Consider the following 27,978-nt stretch of genomic DNA (forward strand, 5'->3'; position numbering starts at 1 on the left):
ATTGCTCCTGTCTCCATACTACTTATATACACACACATATATATATATATATATATATATATATATATATATATATATATATATATATATATATGAATATTTATCACATCACCGTGATTCAGATGTCCTTTAATATCTAAATTCGCTCTACCTCGGAATTGATATATTTTCATATATATACCGAGGGGGAATTTTTTAGTTGATAATAATTTCGTACCCCCATGGGATCGAACCACCGTCCAGTTGGACGGGGAACGAAATCAGGATCGGACAGTGACGCTACATTTGTAGCTCGAATGATATATATATATATATATATATATATATATATATATATATATATATATTATATATATATATATATATATATATATATATATATATATATATATATATATATATATATATATTTTTTTTTTTTGTTATCATAATCACAATGCCGGGGTTAATGCAAATCTACAAAATCCAAAATTTTGGAATTCTCAAAATTATTTCCTTGTGTGGAATCTACACAATAACTAATAACATGCAGACTATGAACAGAACAACCAAAATCGTTAACCAAGAAAAGGACTGAATATAACACGTACTCTGTTCATAAATTAATATAATTTCTAAAAGAGGGTTCAGAAGATTTACATACAATTGCAGAAGCATTAACTAGCTCCGTGGCACTGATGACGTTACTTCTATTAATCACAATAGTAAGGCAAAGTACAACCACCATGCAAGTAATCATTTGTCCATCAAAATCAAATATGGACATAAGAATAAGGATCTCAAACTAAAATTAACAAAAGCACAATAACATTATGCAGTGGATCACTGTAAGCGAGCTTGAAAGTCAATGCCACCCAGGGATATGATCCCCAAAATTAGCACCGGTAGAGTTGAGTGAATGGCACTGTTGATCTACAGGGGCAGCCCACAACGGGGCAGTCTACACAAATCTGCAAAGTATTCCTGCATGAAATACCGGTAAAATTACAAGCAAAAGTTACACGGCAAAATGTAAAACTTCTCAGTAATGATATAATCTTCGATATTACTGGAATTGTTAACTTTAATCGTTAATCGTTATTTTAGAGTAGTAAAATTCAGTCAATGTTATTGTTATATCGCACAAATTACTCACTAGTCTCATAAGGAAATGAGAATCTAGGAATGGGAATAAAGTGAGAAAATACAGCTGAAAATTAGAATGAGCGCTAGGACCAGGAATGAAGAGCTGACCGAACAAACGATCAATTTCAATTACCTAAGGTGGCAGAATGATGGGCATAGTCCGTACCAGGTTGTCGGCCAAGGGACGTCGGTCGTTTGCAAGTCTTCACGGTGGAAAAAGAAACAATTCTTCATCAGTCACGAACCAGATCAGGAGCGTTTGTCAATCAGAGTTGTTGGCAGAGTCTTAACACATTTCTTGGTTTTACTAGCCTCTTTAGCATCAAGACGATGTTCAAGGAGGGCAGCAGGCAGGGTCATCAAGTGCTAGACCGCTTCCAGGTATAATGTACCACGACAGAGCTGGAATCCATGAGCAGAGTCAACTGCCACGAGCACTCTGTCAGTATCGGAGTGATCTCTCCTGGGCTAGGGTACTCTTTTGTGTCTTTAGTCACGAGCAAATGTGATTTGATGGGCCGCCCCAGGACGTATTTATACCCGAATATTTGAATAGGTGGCATCCTGTCCAAACTAGACATTGCTGTTCTCAAAACTCATGTCCGAGTCTGTTAAGAGGCAATTCGTCACGGCCCCTTCATCTTTGCTGCTATTCACCTACCGTAGTCTGAAAAAGATTTTTGAATGACAATTGGAAAGTGCAAAAAATAGAGAGAACAATACAAATGCAAGTTGTTAGAGAGAAGTCAAGGGTATGCAGGTGCTAGGAGGTGGAGTAGGAACTCAAGGGTCCGACAACAATGCTAAGGACTGGGTCAGGTAAAAAGAGGTGAGGTCAAGTAGAAAGTTGGCTATAACCCATAGACCCCCTCCAGTGAGACATGTGAAATCTTGCAACTTCGCAGGAAGTTCTTACTTTAATAGCTGTTCGCCAAATTAAACTGGGACCATATTACAATAGAAAAGGTGCAAATGACCCTATCGTAGAAGCCTTGACAATCTGTCAGCAACCCACCCTGATGGGTATGACAGGCTCATTTATCATCCAGAAACTGTTCCCAAGGAGAAGCCAATAAAAGGGTTTTCATCTTCATTTATTACAATACAGAGGGGAGAAAAATACTCTCAAGGGATCCCTTATCCAATCCCAATATGGAAGGGAAATTCCCAACTAGTTCAAAACAGGAAAATAGATTACTCTACAGCTTGCTCCTTCTCCCATCTTGAATTTTACTTTACCGGCCCAAATCTGTTTTATCAAAATTTACATTTGGCTGAAGAAAAGAACAAAAAAAAAAGAGTATCCAAAATGGATACACATGATACCTCCCCATGCAATGAAGCTGTTAGACAGTCTTCTGACTGTCAACATCTGACAATTCTTTTCAAGGACAAACGTTCTTATATCTTCCTCTCTGTCTGTGTGTGTGTGTCTCTCTCTCTCGATTGTGCAATAAATCAGTATGTCTGCACAACTTGTAAATTCTATCCAACCAGGCTTTTGCATAATCTTATCAATAAGCAGACTTGCCTGTATCTTTTTTAGTCTAGTAACTCAGTTCTTCCATACAAACACCGTAACCTTATTTACCACCATCAGTACTTCCATTTATTATTTCCAACATTTATCCCATAGTTTATGTCAGTGCATGACATGTATATTAGGCACAGAATCCGTGTGGTAAGAAACAAAATCAACGGGATGCAAAGGGGTAAAACAAGATTGTACATGGGAACCTTCTTCATGGTTTGATGGTAAGGCATGTCTTTTATTGCATGGATGTTGGCATCTTTGACATTATCTTGCCGCTTCCAACAATATATGCGAGGTATATAATTTTTGGTAGCTCCAAATTGATATTTCTTCAAATTCAATACTACATTTGCCCTCCTAAACGTATCTAAAACCTTCCTAAGGATTTCCTAAGGATTTCCCAAGTCATTGCATATATGACTATATCATCCAAGTATACAACAAATTGTTCTATTCCAGCCAGCACCTGATTCATAAACTTCTGAAAACATCCCGGCACATTCTTCAGTCCAAATGGTATTACCCTGTACTAATAAAACCTGTCTTGGGTTGCAAAGGCTATCAGTGGCCTAGATTCCACTGATGAGGGAACCTGCCAATATCCCTTCTTGAGGTCTATTTTACTGAGATAGGGAGCCCTGTCAATATGTGGGAGCAGATACTGCTCTGGTCTTGCAACTTCATTCAACTTGCGATTATCAATGCACAGCCTATCTCCTCCTCCCTCCTTAAGTACTAGCACAACGGGTGATACCCAGGAGCTGTTACTAGGTTCAGTTAAACCCCTTTGCAACTGCAGGTTTACTTGTTCTTTTATTCTTTCGGCTTTATGTGGGTTTAACCATATAATATCCTTGCACTATAGGTCCATTGTTTTCCTCAAGGGAAATGTAATGTTGCTATACATCAGTACATAGGAGGATGCCGCTGAATACCTCTCAGAAATCATTATGCCCTCCCTCTGATCATCTGTCAGACCATGAGTGATGAGCATGATGCTGTCTAGTACCTGGGTGTTGGTGTAGGGGGACAGGGTGATGGTCGCTGTCTCCATGACATTGGAGGCAGAGGGCCCGGCAGGGGCTATGGCATCATTTGTTTGTGTCTTGTACATCTCTGCCCCAATTAACCAAGTACATAAGATTTCTACGTTTTGTAAGGATCTTGTGGGGACCTGTGAATTGCATTTCCAAAGGTTGCGTTGCACCTGTTCAAAGTACATAGACCTCGTCTCTTACTGCAAGTGCCTGAGTCCGTCTATTCTGGTCAAACTGAATTTTCACTCTTTCCTGTGCTGCAACCTCATTTGTCTGGGCAATGGCCCACTTCACCCTCAGGCAGTTCTGGATCTCGGGCAGTTCTTTTATCCAATCTGCTTTGTGGGGGTCCACCTATGCTTCAAACAGAATGTCTGTAGGTCCCCAGGTGGAATGGGCGTAAAGTAGCTCAAATGTGATATAACCTGTGGTCTCTGATCGAGTATTCTGAAGCACAAACAGCATGCAGAAGTTCTCCTCCCAGTATCCTCCGTTTTCATGCTGCAATTTTGCCAATGTGGCTGAAAGGGTTTGATGAAAACACTCCACTATTCCTGGGCTCTCTGGCTGGTATGGTGTCGAATGCAGATGCTGAATTCCGTGAGCTTTCACACTGTTCTGTAATTCATTGGTCACTCTGAACTTTGACTGGTAAACCAAACCTGCAGAAGAACTTAGCAGGGCTTCAATACCAATTAAAATGTCTCACTCCTAACAGGTATAGCCTCTACATACGCTGCCTTTTAATCCTGGGACCATCTTCTCTTCAAGGCTTATGTACGTTTTTTTCAAGCATTTTTTTTCCAGGAAAGGCTTGTCTCGATAATATTAAAAATTTGCTGAGGGGTGTAACTTTCATTACCAAGGATTTCCTTGCTCACTCACCATTAATGGACACATAATACAAGGGGGCACGTTTTTTGAAATGATGAAACTATTCATGACTTGCAGCAAAGGTTTCATCTTCAGTTCTTTCGCCAGCCTTAGCCTTCAAGTCATCGAAAAGGCTTTAGAGCATGATGCTAAGCGGCACACATCTTGTCGCTAGTGTTCCATCCAATTACCAAAAAGTTTTCCCATTTCTTCTACCATCCTCCCCTTTCTCTTACTTATAACTGTTGATGGCATTGGTACAGCACTTTTCACGTATTCCATTATTTGTTATTTGTTTTTAAAGATTGTACCGATTCATACTACGATGGTGTGCTACCTCAACCATTTGTTCACCACTTTCTAATTTCTTTATAACCACTTTTGTTTCCATTGAGTCAGCTTGCAGCTTTTTACCACTGCCACTATCTTCACTTGCTCTGCGCTTGCCAATAGCCATGAAAGGTGGTGGATGCACTAAATATTCAACAAGAAAATCACACAAAAAATCAGATTGCAAGAGATGACATCTGAACCACTTGCATAGGCTCAGGAGTCTGGGACAGTGTACTGGAGTATTGGCATCAGCTACGGTGCTGATCGTCATGGGTATCAGCAGAAATTTGAACTAAGCCAGGGCAGGCAATACAAATTTGAACTTACAGGTCGTGGTTGGAGCACTCCGAACAAAGTTTAATTTACAATCACTGCTGTTCATATCTCTCAAAGTTCACAGTTTAAAAATGGTAAGTAGAGGAGCGTCTATACTAAAAATACACAGGAGAAAAACTGTTTTTATATGCACTCCTACAAGACAGAATATTCTCATAATACTCTCCATAATATGTACACTTTAGCAGCAAAGGTGATATTGCTGCAATAATGAGTGGTCGCCTCACTAATAAACTGAAAGTGGCGTTATAACGCCGAAAAAAAAGCATCATTAGTGCCTTCCCTCTCAATGAGAGACTGCCTTGTTGAGGCTACGTAGCTTCAATTTAGAAAGCTTATATTTTCTGTTCAAATTGTGAATGTTTCCCTATACTTTTTATCTCTCATTTTTACTTCACCCTCTTCAAATTTTACCAGCTTTCTTCCACCCTCCTGTCCATTCACTCCAACTTCCCCTTCACTGTGTTAATTACCTGAAAAGGATACTATTGCTGGGATTAGAGCACAATTTCGATGCTAGAAATAGAAGCTGTCTTGACCTCGTCAACCACCTGATAACATTTGGAGCCGAGAGTTATCAATATGCTTGTCATATTCATATCTCAGGGGCAAGACTGTCTTTTAGAACTGGCCAATGGATTCAACGGGAGAACTGCTTTCTATCTGGTCTTCCTGCCAAGATGATTAATGTAAAGATGTTTACCTTTTGTAGCGACCCAGTCTCCAAAATATCGATAAATACAAGATTTTAGCAATATTTCAAAACAAAGAGTAAATAGAGGACTGCTGTTCTTTTTACATAAAAATTAATAAACTATTTAAAGAATTTTTGACAAGGTTTTGAATCAGGTTATTTAATCAAATTTGCTTTAATGCTCTGCTTTTAAGGTAAAATGTCATAATCAGAGCTAGTCTAATCCGAATTGGAACTGTGAAATACTCATTATGAATTTCGTTGGAACTACTCTTGGAAATCTTGCATAACGCCAAGCAATTAATTTAATCCATTTAAATCCTTTCAGGTTAATCATCTGCGACTGGGTAGCAGTATTATCCTGGAAAGCGCTTGGTGTGCCATTTCATTCCATGAATCTTATGACAGTTTGCCCTGGGTAATGTGGATGTCATCTGTCTTCGGGTTCATTATGCCCATGCTTATACTCATCATCCTCTATTACAAAATTGGTGAGACATCCATCAAATGAACATCTTTTATTCACTTAGTTTCCTTACGCTCTTTTACGTATATTTGAAGGTTTTATATCATATATACGATTTCAAATGAGCTAAACATCAACAGTGTTATGTTTGATAGGCCCAACTGTATGAGAAATGTCAGTATCTTTTACTGTTCCCTAACTTCATATTGGACTTATTAATTTCTGATTCCCTCCAGTAAAATTAACCGCAACCCCTTCCAGACGAAATCTTTGATTACTTTTAGTTTTTTTTTATTTTACACTCATTGGAAGTTTGTTTCCATATCAGTTGGTCTTAACAGAATTACACAGGGATGTTTTTAAAGATTGAGAAGGTATGGGAAAATAATCCATGGACCAGCGACCAGTCCATGACGTATTATTGAAGACAGGTCTCTGAAAATAATATAAGGGATACGTTGCATTGTGTTATTAAACCAAATATCCACTTTGGTGTAAGATATCCCCTTGGGCTACGGCCGTCTTACCCAAAATGTTCATTGGGAATCCTTACATAAAACGGCCATTTGTGTAAATCTGGAGGAATTACCCTTACTAAACCATGCTTGGCCGGCTGTCAGCACTTTATTCTGTCTAAAAGTTGCCCACTATTGCAGTATATGTAATTACATAATCTAATGAAGGCTGTAACTCTTCTTGTTCTCATATTAAAGATATGTCATTATTTACATAATAACTGCTCAGTGTGGCATAGGTAAATACTATTTGGGTCTCTTTGGCTATAAAATGTTTTTTTGCCCAAAATTCTTGCTAACAAATCAAAGATGTGATTTTGCACCGCAATGGTACCATGAGCGTGAGAAAAAAGCATTTTACCATTTTTGCATCATTTTTTATTGTCTGGACTCTCATAATCTGAGTTATTCATCTGTCACAATGATTCTGAATTCTGTCAAATTATTTTCTTATTACTTCCCCTAATATCAGGCGTAGTTCTGTCCATTGACCCGCCAAGTCGCACCCCATCTGCTGGCAACGGAGCCATGCACACTCGCAGGATGGGCATCCGGATGTTGGGTAAGTGTCATGGCACCTTCTAGTCAATACTTCCATGCGCCACGTGAATCGAGGCTTTTAGTTTGTGTTTATGATCAGCAAAAACTTTTTTTTTTTTTATTTAAGAATAACATAATTGACCTGAAAATGTCAAGTTTTACGATTTAGTATGCTGATAAATCCTAATTTCTAAATGATTTCTCCTTTTGTTTAATAAACTTCTGCTATTGTTAATTCATACTATATTCCATATTATGTTCGTATACTTTTAATCAGTAAAACGATGTTCATTAATTTTCCATCAGATAAACCAGAAGTTGTATACTTCTTGCAGTTCTTTTCATCCCTTTCCAAATATCATCTGTTTTCCTTAATCCTGGGAAGATGAGAATTATTTTCAGATATAGGAATATAATGCACTGACCACTAGAGGACACTCTACGAATGGTTTAAACCTGTCAACTTTATTTGATGAAAAAAAGTGACCTTAACCACTACTATTGTACTAATTGAAGTACTTGGACAGATTCTCTTGCCCAGGAGTACTTTAAAAAATCACTTATCTATTCATTTGGGAAAGTTCGTGTCTAAGGTAAGAACAGACAATCCTCATTGGTCGTTGTAAGGAATTTTAGGTCTTGTTTTCATTTGGCAAACATTTATTGATTGTAAATGTCTGTGAAGTGTGTTAATTTCTATGAGATTTTGACTGCATCTTAGGCTGATCTCTGTTGCAGTAGCGGTGGTGGTGGTGTTTTTCCTGTGCTGGGCGCCATTCCACGCGCAAAGGCTAATGTTCGTTTTCGTCAATCTCTATGGCACCTGGACTAAAAATCTGAGAACTGTCAATCAGAGGCTTTATGTGGTAGCAGGTGAGTTGGCTTTACTTTCCACAAACATAAAAATACTTCCAACTCCTCAAAGGTTACACTCCAATATACATATAAACACGTATACATGCATATATGTATACGTAAATGTATAGTAATTTTTTTAAAGACTGGACGTATGCGCTAACAAATTGCAAGAGTTCCAGAAATTCATAATTATGTTCACTGCCTCGGATTCTTAACATAAGCTTTCTTGCTGTAACATTACTTCAAAGTTTCCGCGTTTTGGCCTTCATATTCTTATATTTTCATTCACCTCTTTGCCACCAAAATGCTTCTCTCTAAGTTGTTTCATGACTCTTACAGATTTCTAGTATGCCAAACACGTGTCAATGCTCCTCCGCACTGCAGAACCTTTCTATTGTTGCTTCTCAAACATACTTCCCTCTCTTGAAGTATCCTCAGATCCATTTAATTCCAAACAGAAATAAGATCACTTTCTTTCCCCTAAAGGGCAGGAAATATTTATATATTTCTCTAGTCTTATTATTTTGATTTTCACTCCCCTACCAATAACGTTAAATTTTTAGCTCGGCAGATGAAATAACTCTTATAATTGGTATTTTCCTTGAAATTTTTTAGTGTTTATGAATCGTTATGTCAATTTAAATCACAAATCAAAAGTGAAAGTTATTCAATATTAATGACACTGTTATTTCAGTCTGATAAGCTGCAAACTTGTCACATTGGTTAATTCTTCGTATAATAAACATTGGAGACTTTTTTCATTCGATAAATTTTGTTTCCTTAGGTACATACTAACCAGTTGTCCTTTGGCGCAATAATTTTTTTTCTTTAAATACACACATACCAGGTGTCCTTTGACTCAGTTATTCATTTTTGCCCTGAAGCACACTAACCAGTTGTCTTTGACTCAGTTAAACATTTTTTCCCCGAAGTACATGCTTACCAGTTGTCCTTTGACTGAATTCATCTTTTTTTTTTTTTTAATACGCACAAACCAGTTGTCCTTTGACTTAATTAATCTTTTTTTTTAATACGCACAAACAAGTTGTCCTCTGAATCAATCTTTTTTTTCTTTAAATACGCACAAACGAGTTGTCCTTTGACTTAATTAATAATTTTTTTAAATGCTCACAAACCAGTGACTTCATCATATTTTCCCTTAAAATGCGCACAAACCATTTGTCCTTTGACTTAATTAATCATTTTTCCCTTAAAATGCGCACAAATCAGTTGTCCTGTGACTCAATTAATAATTTTTTCCTGAAGTACCTACTAACCGGTTGGCCTTTGACTCAAGCATTTTTATTTAAATACAGTTGTCCTCTAACTCAATCATTTTTTTCCAGAAGTCCATACTAATCAGTTGTCCTTTGACTCAATTAATCCTTCCAGGTATCTGCTACTACTTGAATTCTGCAATGAATCCGATTTTGTATTCGGTCATGTCCGTCCGTTTCCGGATTGCCTTTCGCAGAACCCTGTGCGGCGGAAGGGAGTGGGCCAGGCGGCAACAGTACCTCTCTAACACCTACGGTGCCCACTTGCACTCCAACACTTCCAATACCCTCAACAGGACACGGGAAGTTTCGACGACTTCCACCACCAAATACATCACGAGAGCTGGATCGAAGAGAATGGGGCTTCCAGATTTCTGCTCACGCAACGGTTTTAATTATGTCTTCGAACATATGGAAATAGAAGCGTAATTCATTCGATCTGCAAGGCACCGGTGGTTGTGTCGGATACAGTGGCATCAACATTCCTCGGTCTACGGATGAATGAATAACACAGTGGCTGGGAGTTCCATCCTGTAACGCTGAGGTGTTCTGCACTGAATGTCACATAGTCTGGAAGTTTCCAATTATGACGGGGAACGGGATTTCCACCGTATTTTATCGTCTGTAAATACCATAATTTGTGAGCTCAAGGGTGTTTTCGTAGTGAGTATCTGCTCCTGCTGCTCTGTCTCCTCTCTGTTTTTGCCTTCACTTGAAGTTTTTCCCAGCCCATTACTCTCTATATTTAATTTCAGAATGTTTTGGTCATGCCATGCTCATTGTATTATCATCGATATCTGTGTTCCTAACGTTCAAGATGTTGTGCTCTGTACTGCAGCTCAGAACTGTAATTGACGTTGTAATATAAGGAAAACGTTGTTGTTGTTCACTTACGACAGAAGTTTAATCCATTTCAGTGGGAACTGAGAAAGAGACGTTTCTACAATAATGGCCAGTGACAAGGATCCGAGGTTAATGATGTAGGGCAAAGGGACAGACATTTTAAGTCTTCAGAAGTAAAACAGGAAATGACATAAATATAGGAACATGGAGGTCAAGCAAGTGGAATCTGTGCGTTATTCAGCAACAATTGATGGAATGAAAATATTGGTAAGGTTATAGTGCAATGTGCACCGGCCTGTGGACAAGAGAGGATGTCGTTAAACTTAGCGATCAGCAGTGACGTTATTATTTTGGGATTATTGTGGTATCAATGAATAATAATTGTGTTTTATGGATTGACAATGTTACATCGAAACAGCGAGTGAACTTAAGCTGAGAAGAATTTCTATTGTTTTTGGTAACAGAAGTGGTGATAATCTTCTAAGGAGTAGAATGTATTTTTCGTGTCGTGTAGAATTGTGTGGTTAGAAAGTGACCCTTCCCAATCTGTGAGGTGACAGATTTAGAATGCAGCTGCGCGGTTACACAGTTCCACCTACAGTGAGGCATTCTGCGCGCTTGAAAGTATGCATGGATAAGGGATTACCTACACACTTGTATGTTTGTATGCATGATTTTTGCTATCTCTGTGAAAAGTAAAGTAGACAACTGTAAAACAGTCAAGACTGTTATTGTTTTCCCAACTTTTCATCTATCAAATTTCCACAGCACTAGAATATTACAAGTCTAATTTTTTTTCTTTGCAGAACACTAAAGAGTCAACTTATTGACATAAGTATGCTTTGTGGTATTTTACTGGCACTTAGGCGCTTAACACTACTCGAAAGTATTTCACAATTCTCTCTCTCTCTCTCTCTCTCTCTCTCTCTCTCTTCTCTCTCTCTCTCTCTCTCTCTCTCTCTCTCTCAGCATCCAAAATACTGCTAAACATGATATAGTTCTAGCGGTTCCTCAGGAATTCTCGATAAAACGGATATACAACTTTGCTATTTCAACGTATTTTTAAATGTATAAATTTCATCCTTTTTTGGCATACCACTTTATTTAATTAGAGGAAAAACTAGTTTGTAGTTTCAGTATTAGCAGTTTAATTGATACGAATAACTTTAAGATGACGGCCTTTTTTAACAAAGTAATAACTTACTATAAGAACCACTAGTCATTAATTAACAGTACTGTTAAGAAGAGATCTGACAGTCTCGACAAGGCATATCAATAAATAGCATGTCACTGAAGAGCGAACTTGCCTCCAAACGTACAAACTGAAAAGATTTTTTTAATTAAATCATTTTCTCAATGGATAATGGTAATGGCTTTTCTTTTACTTTTAAAGGTGAGAAAGCCCGCTCTCCTAAAAGCACAATGCAATTATGCTAAAATCGCTTGCTAATTATTATTGTAAACGCGACTTTATACGAGAATTATTACTTTTACCGAAGTTTCATTACTTGTGCGCAAGCTGAATTACATAAGCTGTTCCATGTACAAGGTACATAACCGGCCTGTTGTCTCCAAGTACTTTGACAAGCATTTCTCTCTCTCTCTCTCTCTCTCTCTCTCTCTCTCTCTCTCTCTCTCTCGTAGTGATTACGTGATGCCTTCGTACAAGTGCATTACAGCTTGTTTTCCAAAAGACGAGGTTCTCCCTAACGGAGGATATATGGCTATAAAATGTAGCACAGAATCCAATTCATCCAGATCTGTCTATTCAAAACAAGTACCTGTGCACATGGAAAGTCAACTATAGGCAGTGTTTCTTTCGTAGTTTTTTTCTCACATGAATATTCAAGAGCTAATACTCGGTTATTAGCTATTCAAAGCTCACTCGCATGTTAACCATATGTAGGTATGTACATTTCTGATTATCTGTATGTGGCAATTTATGTGCACTGATTAAAACCGTGCTAATATATTTATACAGATCAGGTATTTAGCAAGGACTTTTATACGCTGTGTATTTGGATTTTAGAGTTCCCATAGAAATGTTAAGGACTTTGACTTAAATACATTTCTTTAACTTTGTCATTTGGTCGTGGCTGAATATGAGAAACAAGTGTCACATTCTCTACATCAGTTGGAACATATCAAACGTTGAACTTATTATTCTGGTTATTATATTGAGCAAAGCGGGATGTTGGAAAGGAAGGAAACCCGGACGCTAATGGGAAAAGCGCACAGGCAGTTTTCGCAGCGCTTCCTTCACTAAATTTCTGCATCTTGTTTCAGATGCCAGAACTTCATTTTGAAACAAATGAGTCAGCTATTCTACAGCAACACGTTAAGAAAGTGAAAAATCGGGCTGGTATCGCTGATACATATTTATCTAGGCTTCCGTTAAGTTGGATCAAATCCATAATATTTGAGGTAGAATCTAAATCTATATAAGAATTGAGTTCAGAGCTGATCATCAGCGGGCTTTGGAAAGGTTTATAATCTCTCTCTTGCAACCTTGGAAATCCAAGATGGCTCCCAAAATGGCCATCATTTTCCCATTTTTAGCATAACTGCTTGTAGACAACATACAAACACAAATTTGGTGTCTATTCCTATATTTTTGGGTACAAGGAATCTAAAGAAAATATATAACTAGAAGGTTAACTGCTTATAATTAACATAAAGCAAGATGGCGTCCAAAATGGCCACCATTTTTTCAATTTAAGCATATCCTTGCTTCCTGACAAGGTATGAACATGGTTCTGGTGTCTACACATGTGTTTACTGGTGCAAGCAATCAAATAAAATGCCTATCAACTAGAAGATGAGGAATTTTCATATAGCTAAAATGAAGATGGTGTCCAAAATGGCACCAAAAATGCCCACAAATTTTCCAAATCATATTAACCACAATTTCAACATAATTTAATATGAATATCTGACCACACATTTTGGGGTTGAAGAAGAACAATTAACTTGAGTGTTATGGGGTCCAAAGTTTGTCAGCTTATATGATATGCATAATCAACTTAGGGTTGCAGAATAATGTCTTCTCCAGCCTGCTTCACTTCATCATGGATGCATCCACTCTTCATAAATGTATCAAGAGAGCCATGTTCACTTTTCTTTTGTACCATCTTGAAAGCTTTTGACTTGCCCTGAAGATAAATTGCTGACACCGTATCACAGCCTGTCACTGCATGCAGAGGCATCAAGTAATTTTTGGTACCTCCTATGGCATGCTGAATTTCCTGTATGCTGAATACAGTTACAGGATTGCCGCGGCATAGCATGTACACATCTGTAGAATTGCTTGCTTGAGCAACTAACATAACAAGCAGATCAGTATCTGTCCCAACAATGGTAACTGAGGTCTGTTCTGTGTCTGATACTGCTAGCACTGTTAAAACTCTCAACCCGTCTGCATCTGCTGGCTGCTAGTATCTTTTCACGAAGTATTTGAATGAGTCTTTTCTTGTTGTTGCTGTTGGCCAGGATTGCAGTTTGACTTATGGTTGTTGGCATAGTTTCCTCAAAAATTATATCACTAGAAATGCACTTTTGGGCTCTGTGTCTGTTCAGCAACCTTTGTGGAAGTCACATTGCTGTATCCATTAAAAACCACTGAGCTCCATAATGCCTGAGGACATTTGAGATATAGGTCTGGCAGACACCAGCATACGTAGATGGTTGTAGCCAAAAAATTGACTGAAACAGATGACCACCATCCAAAACAAAGAGACCATTCTCTGGCAAATTAGCATTCTCGCTAAATGATTTTAGGACATCGCCTAAGGCCTTCTTTGCTGGCTTGTGCATTATACTTTCTTTAAAGAGGGAAGGTGGCTGAGGAGCAAATTCATAAGCCAAGAACATTTCCATCTCAGAGCTATTATTCATGACGCAAGTTATCCGACTGAATAATTGAGTTGGAATAACTTCCACCTACTTACCCTGGATTTTGACTGTCTTATCCTTTGCACCAATTGGGTTCACCTTGTCACTGAGGTGTAGAGTGATGTTTGTAAACTTCTTCCTTGACATTTCAGTTGCTGCCTTCCAACCAAGCTCTACAGCACTATCACAGTTCACTGATATATCAGCAACAATTCCAGTTGACACGGACACTAGATGATCTGGATCGTATCCAGCAAAAGGTGGATGAGCTTGTAGCCACCTTGCAATGATATGGAGATCCTTGTTATCTCTTGCCTCACTACTTTAACGAAGGTCTTTATATTGCTCTGATATACCAGTCTGGATACCTGTGAACTGTTCCAGTGCATCACATATAGGAGCGCAGAGAGGAAGTGCAGGCGCCCACTTTGTTAAAGTACTGATTGTGAAGCCTCGACCATGAGTTATTCCTCCAGAGCATTTCAGGGATTGCATCAGGAACTGCTCTGTTATTTGATCAGAGAAATTGCCGCCCCAAAATATACATGTATCATATTTCAAGCTCAGAATATTTAAAAAAAGTTGGCCATATTGGGCGTCATCATGACTTATGCTACTTACAAGCTGTTGATCTTCTAAATACTTGTTTTATTATATTCCTTGTACCTGAAAACATAGGGACAGACAACAATTGTATGTTTGTATCTTGTCTAGAAGCAAAGTTATGCAAAACATGGGACATAGCAGCTATTTTAGACGCCATCCTGGATTTCCAAGTTGCACTTCTCGTGTCATTCTGTGCATGTTCCTGCATCTATCCCATATTAGCTAATGGTCTTGGACAATTTGTGTTTTTTGTGGTTTTATCTTGGGATAAAATAAGTTCTTCAAAATCCAAATAAAAAAGCGTTTCACTTTCAAATGCATCATAGATGGCCGTTTATATGAGCTTTTGTGCACTACCGCTACCCGAAAGCGTTATGTGGATACAAGATTTGATATTATATTTCATAACTTCCGTTTTCCATACACAGAAAAATTATAGAATCGAAAACTCTAACGTATATTTACACAATAGCATTGATCACAGACAACGATACTGCCCATGAAATAATATCTCAAGTTTTATAAAGGTCTTCAGTAAGTGGGTAAGTGCTGGTTAAGTCATCGGGCTTCACCAGCCGCACGAACTTCCTCCTGAATGTTGAGTACTGAAGAGCAGTGACCTCGTTGTCCCCTGATTCCCGCAAACCTTTGAACAGTTCTCATTTCACTGTAGACGTTTTTATTCTCCATGCATGCACGGGCCTTCAAAACAAAACTGATGTATCGGATGAAAATACACCGGTGAGTTTTCTCATATTCCTACGATCATTTCCGGCAAAATAAAAACTACCAATATACAGCAGCGGAAACCTTTGAGGTGGACACTGGAAAATCTTGTCATGGAGATAATAGCCTGGGTGGGGAGAGGCATTACCTCCACTTCCTCATGTTTGTTCCATGTAACAACTGCTGCTTGTTACTTGCAACAATACTGTGTTCCGTTTCTTAATTAATGACATGTCATGTAACATCTTGGTGAATCCAATAATATGCTATAGTAAGGAAGCGTGAAATCATTATGCTTGTCTTTGTAGTAGATCACCAAAATAATATACAGAATATAGATACATATATTTTTATTATGTGAAGAATGTTACAAGAGTCAATATAACAATTATTGTAATGACATAATTGTGGAAATATTTTGTTTGCTCTGATACAAATATATATACAAATATGTTATGGTCGTGTGCTACAAATGTTACCTCATGCGTCAAATCTGTGAATAACATGATAATAAATTATTGTATGAAACGTTATTACGCTGTTTTGATTCTTCTTTCGATGTTCATGTCCCATTTCCGGTTCGTTCGGTCACAAAATTTACTTATGTTATTTATTCAGTAAATGCACAACATGGCACTGAACAGTATCAGTATAAGCTAAAATCCAAATATTGAATTCAACTGAATAGAGCATTTAGGCCAGGCCAAGCACTTGGTCCTGTGAGGTCATTCAGCGCTGAAATGGAAATGACAGTTAAAGGTTTGAAAGGTGTAGCAGGAGGAAAACCTCAAAGCAGTTGCTTTATGAATTAATTGTTAGTAGAGGGTAGACAGTAAGATGGAAGAAAGAGAGTATGAACGGAGGTACAGTAAAAAGGAATGAAAGGGTTTGTATCTAGGGGCCGAAGGGACCCTGTAAAGATTCTTAAGTAATGCCTATAGTGCACCGCATAAGGTGTGCTAACGGCAATACGGGGGCTAAAATCTAAATATGAAAATATTCCATATATGCAGATACGACGGCCAACGTGGAGAGAGAGGTTCTTCATTCCAAACTCAAATACAACGCTAAAATTTTGGCGAATCGTAAAATCTCCGAAAAATAACGGAGAAACAAGAAATGTTCTTTGCTTCTGCCGGTACATTTGACGAGTATGCTTCATATTTATGAGGAGCGCGTGTGTATGAAGTTTGAAAAGCTTAACTTAGGAGAAAACCTATGATGCAAATGAATATCCAATGTCGCTTCAAGAGGAAGTATGGTGTTGATGGCAGTTGTTAGGACAGCTGTGTTCGTACAAAAATAAAACTTCATGAACGGCTCCATGGTAGATTTACAGTGCAAAGATAAATTTCATAAATAAATTTAAAAGGTAAGTGAAGTGGTGATTTCATGGAGGAAGACTTCGCGGGTATCTAATTACACTTCCCACGCGCGCACAGAGAGCGCGCACGCACACTCACACATAATCTTATTTGCTGTTAGTCCAGTAGAAATTGACATAAAAATGGCCTAACCCAGACATTTTGTATAACAGAGAAATTTTTGTACAGAACCCTTTGTCTGGGTGTCTTTGAACACCAAAACAAATTCAACCAAAATCAACCCTGGGGAAACTTGTTTTATTAGGCCAAAACCAAAATGGCTGCTAAATTTACCTGAAAGATAAAAGTTGCACTGGCCAGCACAAAGTATCAGAATTCAAGCTCAATGAGAAGGTTTACATTAAGTACGTAAAGATCCTTAACTCAATTTCCAACATGGCTGCCAATTTTTAAACATGGCCGCCATCAGAATGACTCTTCATTATAGACTTGAAGACAACCCAGTATTCGCACACTTGCTCATATCATCAAAAGTCAAATGGTCTGTAACACTTATCAGAACTGTTAACACTTTGACTATAATATTTTACATTTATATTTATTCAGGATGCAATGGAAATATGTTTTTAAAAAAAAGGGAATAAAATGGAGAATCTCATACAGGAAATTTAATTTTAGCTGGTTTCAGACTCCACAGTTGAGGAGCAAATGCTAGAACATACCAGTCAGCATGTGCATGCTGAAGTCCAACTGATCAATCCTTTCTATATATATCCACATATTAGCGCATGTCCTTATAGCTTACATTGACACCCTTTTGTTCGCAAATCCCAGGTTAATATATATTGTGTGTGTTTCACCTTGTTTTGGGTTGTGGCAATAGCATGTTAAGGTTGATATGAAAATTACTCACTATAGCTTGGTAATTTATGTGCCTATGTATATATTTTTAATGATCATTGAGGGTAATTGTGAGGGGACATGACAAACTCTTTTGGAGTGGAACTTGGTCAGACATGACCATCGAACGAGGTCTGATGAGAACTGAGAAAACACAGGGAGACCTAATAAGCATCTCGCACAAAAAGGCAGCAAAGACAAAGTGGCTCCTCCCTACCCATGTCATGGCCCAGTTCACAGATGCCCTGCATTGCTTGAGCAACACATTTTAACTGGGACCTGGTCAGAACAACATTGAGATGTTCATCCATGAAACATCAAGCAAGACTTGACAGATCTAAAGACTTTCACAAAGTTCCTTGAAGGTCATAACCCTTTTGTGAGCAAGGATATAAATCAGCTTATTAACATTGCAACAGGAATTATTGCTGATGAAAGAGTGAATGTTACCGAATTTGTTACCATTTGGATGACAAGAAGTATGTAGAAATTTCTCTGAAAAGATTACATCAGGCTACAACTTTCGTGGCATTGCGCAAGCCACTGAAGGATTAAAGTGACAGCATCTGCATGTCATCTAGTGAACAACACCAAAGGTAGCTGGCCAGAGCATGTGTTAATGGTCCACCACAGCAAAGTATATTTGCCCATGAGCTAGCAAAACTAGCACCTGCTCTCTTTCAAGCTGATGGGAGCATGCGCAAATCACAGAAATCACAGCTTGCAAAACATCTGATTCAGATGAATTCAGAGGTTTGCACTAATGATTATAACAAATCAGTTCCAAAAGTCACTGATGGGTATGTGCTCATCCATCAGATACCTTAGCCTAAGGTTGGAACTATGGGAAATGTCTGTGAACTCTTCATATCAGTTGTTAAACGTGGAAGGGATGAGTAAGTGCTTACCTGGGTAATATTTGACAGCTATGAAATCAAAACAACCAAAGATCCTGAACAAAAGTGCAGAAAACTCCCCCATGCCCAAAGCTTCAGACATTTGGTGAGAGTGCAAACAACAGTGCCATGAAACAAGACAGTCTTTCTTGCCAATATGAAGAACAAGCAAAACTTTATCAAACTACTAGAAACACTTCTTAAGGAGGCAGGCCGGCATTCCTGTGGAGTATGCTGCTGAAGAAGGCGATGCAGATGTTGTCATTGTCCGCAAGGTTCTTCAGCTAGCACAGGAATACAAAGAGGTTTATGTTCAGGATGAAGATACAGACATTACTCCTCTTGTACCACCTCCAAGAAACGACAACCATCTTCATGGTTACAAGACAACATACAATAGCTATTCATAGCCTCAATAAGTCCTCGGAAAGGAGTTATGCAAGAGCTTGTTATTGTGCATGCTACATCTTGCTGTGATACCACCTCAGCATTCTTTAGAATGGACAAACTGAAAACATTGAATATTCTCACATCATCAGATGAAGTTATTTGGGGGCATATCAGCTGATAAGGAAACCATTGGCAATGTGGGAGAGAAGTTTGTGGTGTCTCTGTATGGTGGTGCATGGGACAAAAACTTGAAATTTAATATGATGCACTACCTGAATGTAATTTCTCCCAAGTATTTCTCAGTGGAGCACATGTCACCCGCAGGTAGAACCTGCCACTTTCACTCTTTAAGAGTGCATCATCAAGTGAGCACATGGAAGCACCTGAGCACAATACTGAAAAAGGAGGAATATCACTTTAACATTGAAAATGGGTTAGTTGTAGCAATTATCACTGATATAGAGCCAGCACCACCATATCTCCTACAGGATATTCACTGTTCAATGCAACAGCACCAAGCGCCAATGTGTTTCCCGCAGCTGTGCCCGAAAAGGTATGCCAGGCAGCATTCATTGCAAATGTGGTGCATAGTGTGAAAACAGACCCAAACTACTTGAGTGTTTCCAGGACACTGATGACAATGTTTAGAATGCACTTAATCTCATACTTTAATTCATAGCCAGTTGACATGACACCTCTGCCACAGAACTCAAAAGTTTCAGATCATGAAACATGACAATGGTATTTTTCCCCTAGAACTTTGAACTCTCTTATCAAAGTATACATTTCTGCTATAAGACAACGATATCATTACCAATTGATGACGTTCTGTTGAAAGCTTTGATGCATGTTGCAAGTTTAATTCCTGGTATGACTGAGAAACAGTATCATGCTGAACTCTGTCTCATAATGTTTATTTGCTTTTTATCATAATTATAGCTTGGCACGAAGGATTCTCTTTTATGATGTTGTGCTTAATGGTGTACTTTATTTGTGCTGTTCTTGTTTCACAAAAAGGATAAACACTTCATTATATTATCATCAAGAAAAGAACGTGTGTATATTATTTTTACTATGCCGATAACCCAATAAATATTCCTTCACATGTCTCTGTATTATTTTGCTGGTTATTTGTTCTCAGGAATTGATAGTTACTGAATATCATCATTATACAGTGGTGGAAGTTCCCTATTGTCCTGACGAGGAAGGCCATTTTGGTTTTTGGCCTAGAAAACACATTTCCCCAAGATCGATTTTGGTTGAATTTTTTTACACCTTATTGGCATCAGAATGAAGTGTTTAGAACAAAAAAAATGACTGTTATACAAAATGTCTGGGTCCATGTCAATTTCTACTGGACTATGTTATCACTGCCGCCATTTTCATGATGTACAACTTAGTACAACATGAGAGATGGTTCGTTGTGTTCCAGCTTACATATTTACTAACTTTTAAACAAAGTCGGCACACTGAACTGTAGAGAATGGCACATTCTTTCTACATTTTACTCTAAATTATATGGCACTGATGAAATACCGTTTTTAACAATTTCGAAAATAATCTTACCAGCATTCTCTAATGACCTCAACAAGCGTAATAATGATAGTATTATCTCAACACTGTCTAGAAAATTGAACATCAAAATTTGATCTACTCTGTGTGTATTTTTTTTCTCCATACACCAGGACTTTTCGGAAAGAATCATACTTCATTCTTAACCCTGGATAGGTTTCGTTATATTGGTACCCTGTTAAAGGTGTGTGCGGGTCGAGCTCAGCCCGATTGCCCAGAAAAATTTGTTAAAATTTTACTTTTACTAGAATGCTTTACATTTTATTTTCTAAAATCAATTTAAGCATTGATAAAAACTACTGAGAAGATAAATCATACCCATCTGCAAATTAAATATTTATCACAAATATATTAAAAAAAAATAAGTATATGAAAAAATCATTTACGAAAATATTTACAAAAAAATACAAAATGAGCTATATACACACAAACCTTGAGGAAATCCTTCCTAAAACTACTATTTAAAATATGTGACTGCAAAAAAAAGGTGTCGGACACATAGAGGTCAAAATCTGAAAAGAGAAAAAAGGGTAAGTTTTTTTGGCCTCAAAAAAATTGTCAAAATTTCACGAATTTTTTTTGGTAGCTAAATGAAATAGGAAGTGGCTAAATTTTTTATAGAATAAACTCATATTATTCTAGAACGGAATAACGTAAAAAAAAATCTGGACTAAGATGTAATTTACTGTTATATCAGGGGCAAAATCTAAAGGTCATTTTTTGACCTCTTAGGTTCACCATGAAAATTTCTTATAAAAATCATTGTAACTATTATAAAATATGATATTTATGCATGTAAATATACCAGCATATCACCAATTCTATAGAAAACAAGAATATATAGAGATATGTCAACGGGTATGTAAACAAAATGGCCACATTCTACACCAACTTCGACTGCCAAATCTGCCACCTGAACTATCTGACTTGCACTAACAAAACTATAAATTGCATTTCCTATGGTGAACCTATTGCTCTTTTTTTTTTTAATTAATAATATATGAGGGTGTATAGCCATTATTGCAGTTAAGAAGATTTCTGTAAGAGCATGTCATAAGATAAAACTCAGAAATGTTATTCTCTCTCTCTCTCTCTCTTCCTACAGTGTGTCGATGGTTTATTGACATAAGCTGATATAATCTGTCACAAGAAAAGGCACAGACCCACTACTCCCACCCCCACCCCCCACCATCTTGCCAAATTATCATTTTAATCCCATTAGAAGTACGTTGATGACATCTATGTCCAGAGAATACTGCCTACTGGCCATTGTTGATGCGAACTGCAAAAAAAATGCAAAAACTGAGAAATTGGCATTCGAAGGAAATTGGACCAAATGGCAATATAAGGCATCTCAGCAACAACCAATGGCATGCATATGGTACACACACCATCCACCCCACAGTTTCCAACAATACAAAACTTTACCAGTAACAACAGTATTAGACAGGAAATCACTACTTAACAACTTTGCTTTTCAATCCCCCACACTTAAAGGTGCGTGGAGGTTGAGCTCGACCCGAGCAATTCTCAGAAAAGGGGGGAAGGACAAGGCAAGGCGAATGCAGGTTCTGACTTGATTGTAGTGTGTGGACTGCTAGCCTCTTGCAGGTTGATCACACCCAGATTCGAGATAGATGATGATTTATGGGGAAATCATGTTTTTTAAATACTCCTCGGGTCGTGCACTACCTGTCGCACCTATCCAACGTTAAATTTGGTGCCCAGTGTTACCAAAGGGAAATCCTTCATGGGTACAGATTATGACTAAAACCCGTTGATTATGGAAGTAAGGTTTAAACTTTTTGTGAACAATAAAACTGCCACATCAATGCTTCCCAAACTTAGGCCTAACATTCAGATATGAGTAAGGGTCCTTTTTAGAAATCTTCTAACAAGCAGGCTCTACCTGGAGAAACAGCGATTTTCTATTTAAGTATACAGGAGTGGCAGTAAAGATCCAGAGGCAGCTCTCCAACACCAATCAAAGGGCTTGGAACAGGGAAGAATTTTAACGCACCACTGGCAACTTTAATACCAGCATAGTTCAGAGATTCTGAAATCTGCATCTGACCTGGTGATGCTAAGCAGTAAATATCACAAGCATAGGAGAGTTTTGATAAAATGAAGGATTTACACTTTTTTTTTTTGAGTCTGGTTGCCATGACATATGGGCCAGAATTTTCCGAATCCTTAAATGTCCCAAACATTTTCTTTTCAGAAATTTTAAGAGATTATCCCTTGTCATCCTGCAGTCAAAAACTAAACCTAAAAAGAGAGCTTCTTGTACACAAAAAATCCATTACCCTTTGATAGTCCGTAGAGAACTTGAAACCATTTAGAAACACCCATTTAACAATTCATTGACTGTTAGTTGAAGCTTTCTTTCTACCATGGCCATTCTTGGCCTTGTAAATGACATGGAAAGGTCATCTACAAGAACTGAATGGTGTAGAGCATGAGGATTAAAGTGTGGATAAATGTATGTATGGAATTTATGGATACTGCCCAAGCACTGTAACCCTAAGATCATTCAGCCCTTACTATGACAAAATAAAATGATATGACACACAGGACAAACGCTTTCAAAACCTTCATTGGACTCAATTTTCATTGGTTACTCATACTAATTTCCTCATGACTAAGTGAAAAAACGAACAAAATAATCATGACAATACATTATGTGTAAATAAGAATTTCTGTTACAAAAATATAAAGGGAAAAAATTTTGGGGGAAAAATAATCATGACAAGATACCACTATACTGTGTAAAATAAGATATTTCTGTGCTAAAAAAATATAAAGGGAAACATTTTGGGGAAAAATAATGAATGCAATTATACTCGTCTATAAAATCATATATATATATATATATATATATATATATATATATATATATATATATATATGTGTGTGTGTGTGTGTGTGTGTGTGTGTGTGTATATATATATATATATATATATATATATATATATATATATATATATATATATATTTGAAAAACTGACAAGTGCAGGAATGTTTACATCATTTCCAAAACTTTCTGTCAAGGGATTCTCTGACACTAATCACTGTACTTCTAGCAATGCACACAGTGGCACTGCTACCCTCTGAAGTACACTGATGGGTTAAGCGGGTGCATCCAATCCTCAGCTGCCTTAAAATAAGTTCGCTCTTCTTATCAATTAGGAAGAGGAATGACCCATAACTAACGCTGCTTCTGGTGCTACATTTTTTACTGTTGGCTAGGAGAGAAAAAGACCATCTCTGTCGCGCTAAATTACTATTGACTCTGGGCTCGTTGCACCCCTGGAGCCTGAATATATTATGAAATCCTTGTGTTTCAAAGCTTTGAATTATAACTGTCATCTCTGTTATATACAAAGACTTGTAATAAGGTAGTTTTGCCTCTTGTACATCAAACACAACCCACTCAATCTTCTGCTCTTGAACCATCTGTGTAGATCTTCATATGAAACCTAACTTTTGTCTTATATTACAATAAAATAAAAACAAGCTCGGATAATTTTCCTCTGATTGATGCTTTTATTAACAGTCTTTGGGTAACTCGAGATTTCTGGTAAAGACCATGGTGGAACAGATAGTAGTCTCACTTCAGTTTTTTTTTTTTTTTTTTTTTTTACTGAATCATTTCATCATCACACTTCTCTAACTTTTGTATCTGGAAGAGTTTCATGGATCTTGTACCAAAACTTTACAAGTTACAATCCTTAAAATCTAGAAGGATGGATTCTTTGGGAAACTTTTTAGTCTTTCAATATAGTGTAACCCAAGCTTATTTCTAAGCTTGAATGGTAGTTCATCATTCAACATAAGTACTTTCAATAGATGATGTTCTAAAGGAATCAGTGGGCACCTGAAGACCCATTTTTGGAATGACCAGCTGATGAATATATCAGATTGCCGGTTAAAACCTAATACAGTACAACTTTTATTTTATCTCATGACTCTGATGGTTAACTTTATCTGATTGAAAAGACCTGACCAAATTAACTCTCAATTTGATATATATATATATATATATATATATATATATATAAAATATATATATATATATATATATATATATATATATATATATATATATATATATATAATTTCTGACTCACATCACGATTGAACCCAGGTCTTTCAACTGAAAGGCAAGTCCGCTGACAACTAAGCCACACAAGTCATTAAAGAAGTTGGAACCTAAATTAACACTGTACCTAAGGCTTTATCTAAATTAACACTGTACCTAAGGCTTTATCTAAATTAACATTGTACCCAAGGCTTTATCTAAATTAACATTGTACCTAAGGCTTTATCTAAATTAACACTGTACCCAAGGCTTTATCTAAATTAACACTGTACCTAAGGCTTTATCTAAATTAACACTGTACCCAAGGCTTTATCTAAATTAACACTGTACCTAAGGCTTTATCTAAATTAACACCGTACCTAAGGCTTTATCTAAATTAACACTGTACCTAAGGCTTTATCTAAATTAACATTGTACCCAAGGCTTTATCTAAATTAACACTGTACCTAAGGCTTTATCTAAATTAACACTGTACCCAAGGCTTTATCTAAATTAACACTGTACCCAAGGCTTTATCTAAATTAACACTGTACCCAAGGCTTTATCTAAATTAACACCGTACCTAAGGCTTTATCTAAATTAACACCGTACCTAAGGCTTTATCTAAATTAACACCGACCTTAAGGCGTTTATCTAAATTAAACCAACTATAGCCTAAGCTTTTACCTAAATTTAAACACTGTACCTAAGGATTTACCTAAATTAAACCCAACTTAATACCTGAGGGCTTTATCTAAAATTAACAACCCATAGCCTAAGGCTTTACCCTAGAAATTAAACAACTGTACCTAAGGCTTTAATCTAAATTAACAGTGTACCTAAGGCTTTACCATAAATTAACAACCTATACCTAAGCTTACCTAAAATTAACAGTTACCTAAGGCCTTTACCTAAAATTTAAACCACCTAAATTAACCTAAGGTTACCGAAATTAACAACTGGCTTTACCTAAAGGCCTTTACCCGAAATTAAACACTGTACCTAAGGCTTTACCGAAAGTTAACAGTGTGCCTAAGCTTTACCAGATTAACACCGGGACCTTTAAGGCTTACCAAATTAATGCAGGTGTACCTAAGGCTTACCCAAATTTAAACAAAGTGTACCAAAAGGCTTAACCAAATTTAACCAGTGTTACCTAAGGCTTTACCAACATTACAGTGGTTTACCTTAAGGCCGTTTACCAAATTAACAGTTGTACCTAAGGCTTTACCGAAATTAACAGTGTGCCTAAGGCTTTACCAAATTAACAGTGTACCTAAGGCTTTACCAAATTAACAGTGTACCTAAGGCTTTACCAAATTAACAGTGTACCTAAGGCTTTACCTGGGCAGGCTACTGTCTGCATACCAGCGTGTTTCCCCCAACTTCCCGACTCAGCAGTGTCCCAATTAACAGCATTTCATTCGAATTATCCCTTCTGAGTGGTTATGATGGAAATAAAGCGTAGGTGATTGGTACTCATGATCCAACTTCTTTTATGACTTGTGTGGCTTAGTTGTCAGTGGTCTTGCTTTTCACTTGAAAAACCTTGGTTCGATCCTGATGCGTCAGATATTATTTCAGTCCCACACTTGATCGTGTGTTGATTATGTTGATTATATATATATATCTATATATATATTATATTATATATAAATTATATCTATATATAATATATATAAATATATATATATATATATGTGTGTGTGTGTGTGTGTGTGTGTGTGTGTGTGTATGTATTACCAAATACACACATGAACAACGATGGCGAATGGAGAATAGGCGAGGGAATTATAGAATAAGATTAAGTGACATTTCAAATCACAGAAAGAAAAGTCATCGCTTGGAAAAAAAAGTTTTGGCCATGGTGAAGTTACAGGCATGATTTGGATCCTATTACTTGAAAAGACTTTCCCTAAATATAATGAACAACTTACTGCAAGAAATCAGGATGATATCTGAGGTAAGCGAATGGTCAAGTGCGATAATACATACTCACCCCTGCGCTCTTTCCGCCTGCAGCTTTCTCTTTGGCGTTACCTTCCTACGTAGTATCCTCTCAGTCAAGCTCCAAGAAAGTACTACATCTCCTTGATGTAGTTTTGACGTATACTCCTGTGATAATATGCAATATCAATAAATCAATTTACTAGTTTTCTTTAGCGCGTTCTAAAACTTGACATCATACAAATTACGAAAAAACAAAACTTGGCATTTAATAATGTTCTGGAATCTCGTAAGGTAATAGTGATATATGGTGAAAATCGTGTCAACTGAATTACAATTGCAATACAAGCTTAATCTAATTGCAATAGAAGCTTAATCATGTGCAATAATTTATTCCCAACTATTGAACCTTGGAATTTCACTTCAATCATATCACTTTCCCCAAAATCATTCATAATACTTTCTACAAAACTGGTATTTTTGTTTTTATTCAAGTCAGTTTGGCTAAGGTATTGTTTTTATCCAGAAAGTAAAACAAAAACAGAAATATGCCCATAACAGAGTGAAATAAAGACGGTATTCATAAATGACCTATATTATAAGCCAGCAATAGGTGGAAATGAAGGAACCACCTAGCAAGATCGCTTTCATCTTACTGAAAGAAAAACTAAAGTTCCAGTGCACAAGAACAAACACAAGTATCACATAATTTCCTTCAAAAACAAATATTCAATTGATCTGGATCCTTTAGATTATCTCACCAATCGTGAAGATTTCTAATCCTACCAAATTCCAATGAAAAGTATTGTGAAGTTTTTCCTTTCAATAAATACATTAACCTCAACTACGGGCTGATGAAAAATCAGTTAATCAATCCATTGCTATGTCAACTCGAGATGCCAAGAACCCCGATGAATTCTCGCTAAATATGTCTGAAGGCTACTAGTAATATTGTTGCTTGCGATTCGCCGGAGTTAATCGGACATCAGCTCATTTTATCCTCCTAAGTAACGCCTTTCATCCTTAGGAGAGTCAGAACAACAGTACCTAGCTATCTTCTATGACCCACTTATCTAACGTCCTTAGATGTATCCTCCTAACGTTAACTACAACAACAACTTGCTCATGGGCTCGCATAATAGAGCCACGCAGCTGGAGGTCCACCTCTGTTATGCTATACAGAGTGGGGAGAACAAAGCAAAACCTATTTATA

At 37.2% G+C, this 27,978-nt stretch overlaps 1 protein-coding gene across 5 annotated transcripts in view; it reads left to right on the forward strand.

Annotated features, from left to right (window-relative positions):
* The window catches only part of LOC135223652 (neuromedin-U receptor 2-like), a 908,589-nt gene extending 897,231 nt beyond the window's left edge, over positions 1-11,358 (forward strand). For 3 of the 5 annotated variants that reach the window (XM_064262302.1, XM_064262303.1, XM_064262304.1), the window contains 4 exons: positions 6,261-6,423; positions 7,386-7,475; positions 8,192-8,326; positions 9,704-11,358. In XM_064262302.1, the coding sequence (XP_064118372.1) occupies positions 6,261-6,423; positions 7,386-7,475; positions 8,192-8,326; positions 9,704-10,017 (702 nt within the window). In that variant the 3' untranslated portion in view covers positions 10,018-11,358. The remainder of the gene's footprint in view (positions 1-6,260; positions 6,424-7,385; positions 7,476-8,191; positions 8,327-9,703) is intronic. The other 2 variants (XR_010316551.1, XM_064262305.1) reach the window with 2 other exon arrangements.
* Positions 11,359-27,978: the final 16,620 nt, after the last annotated feature.

Source organism: Macrobrachium nipponense, chromosome 10 (assembly GCF_015104395.2).
Source record: "Macrobrachium nipponense isolate FS-2020 chromosome 10, ASM1510439v2, whole genome shotgun sequence".
Lineage (NCBI taxonomy): Eukaryota > Metazoa > Arthropoda > Malacostraca > Decapoda > Palaemonidae > Macrobrachium > Macrobrachium nipponense.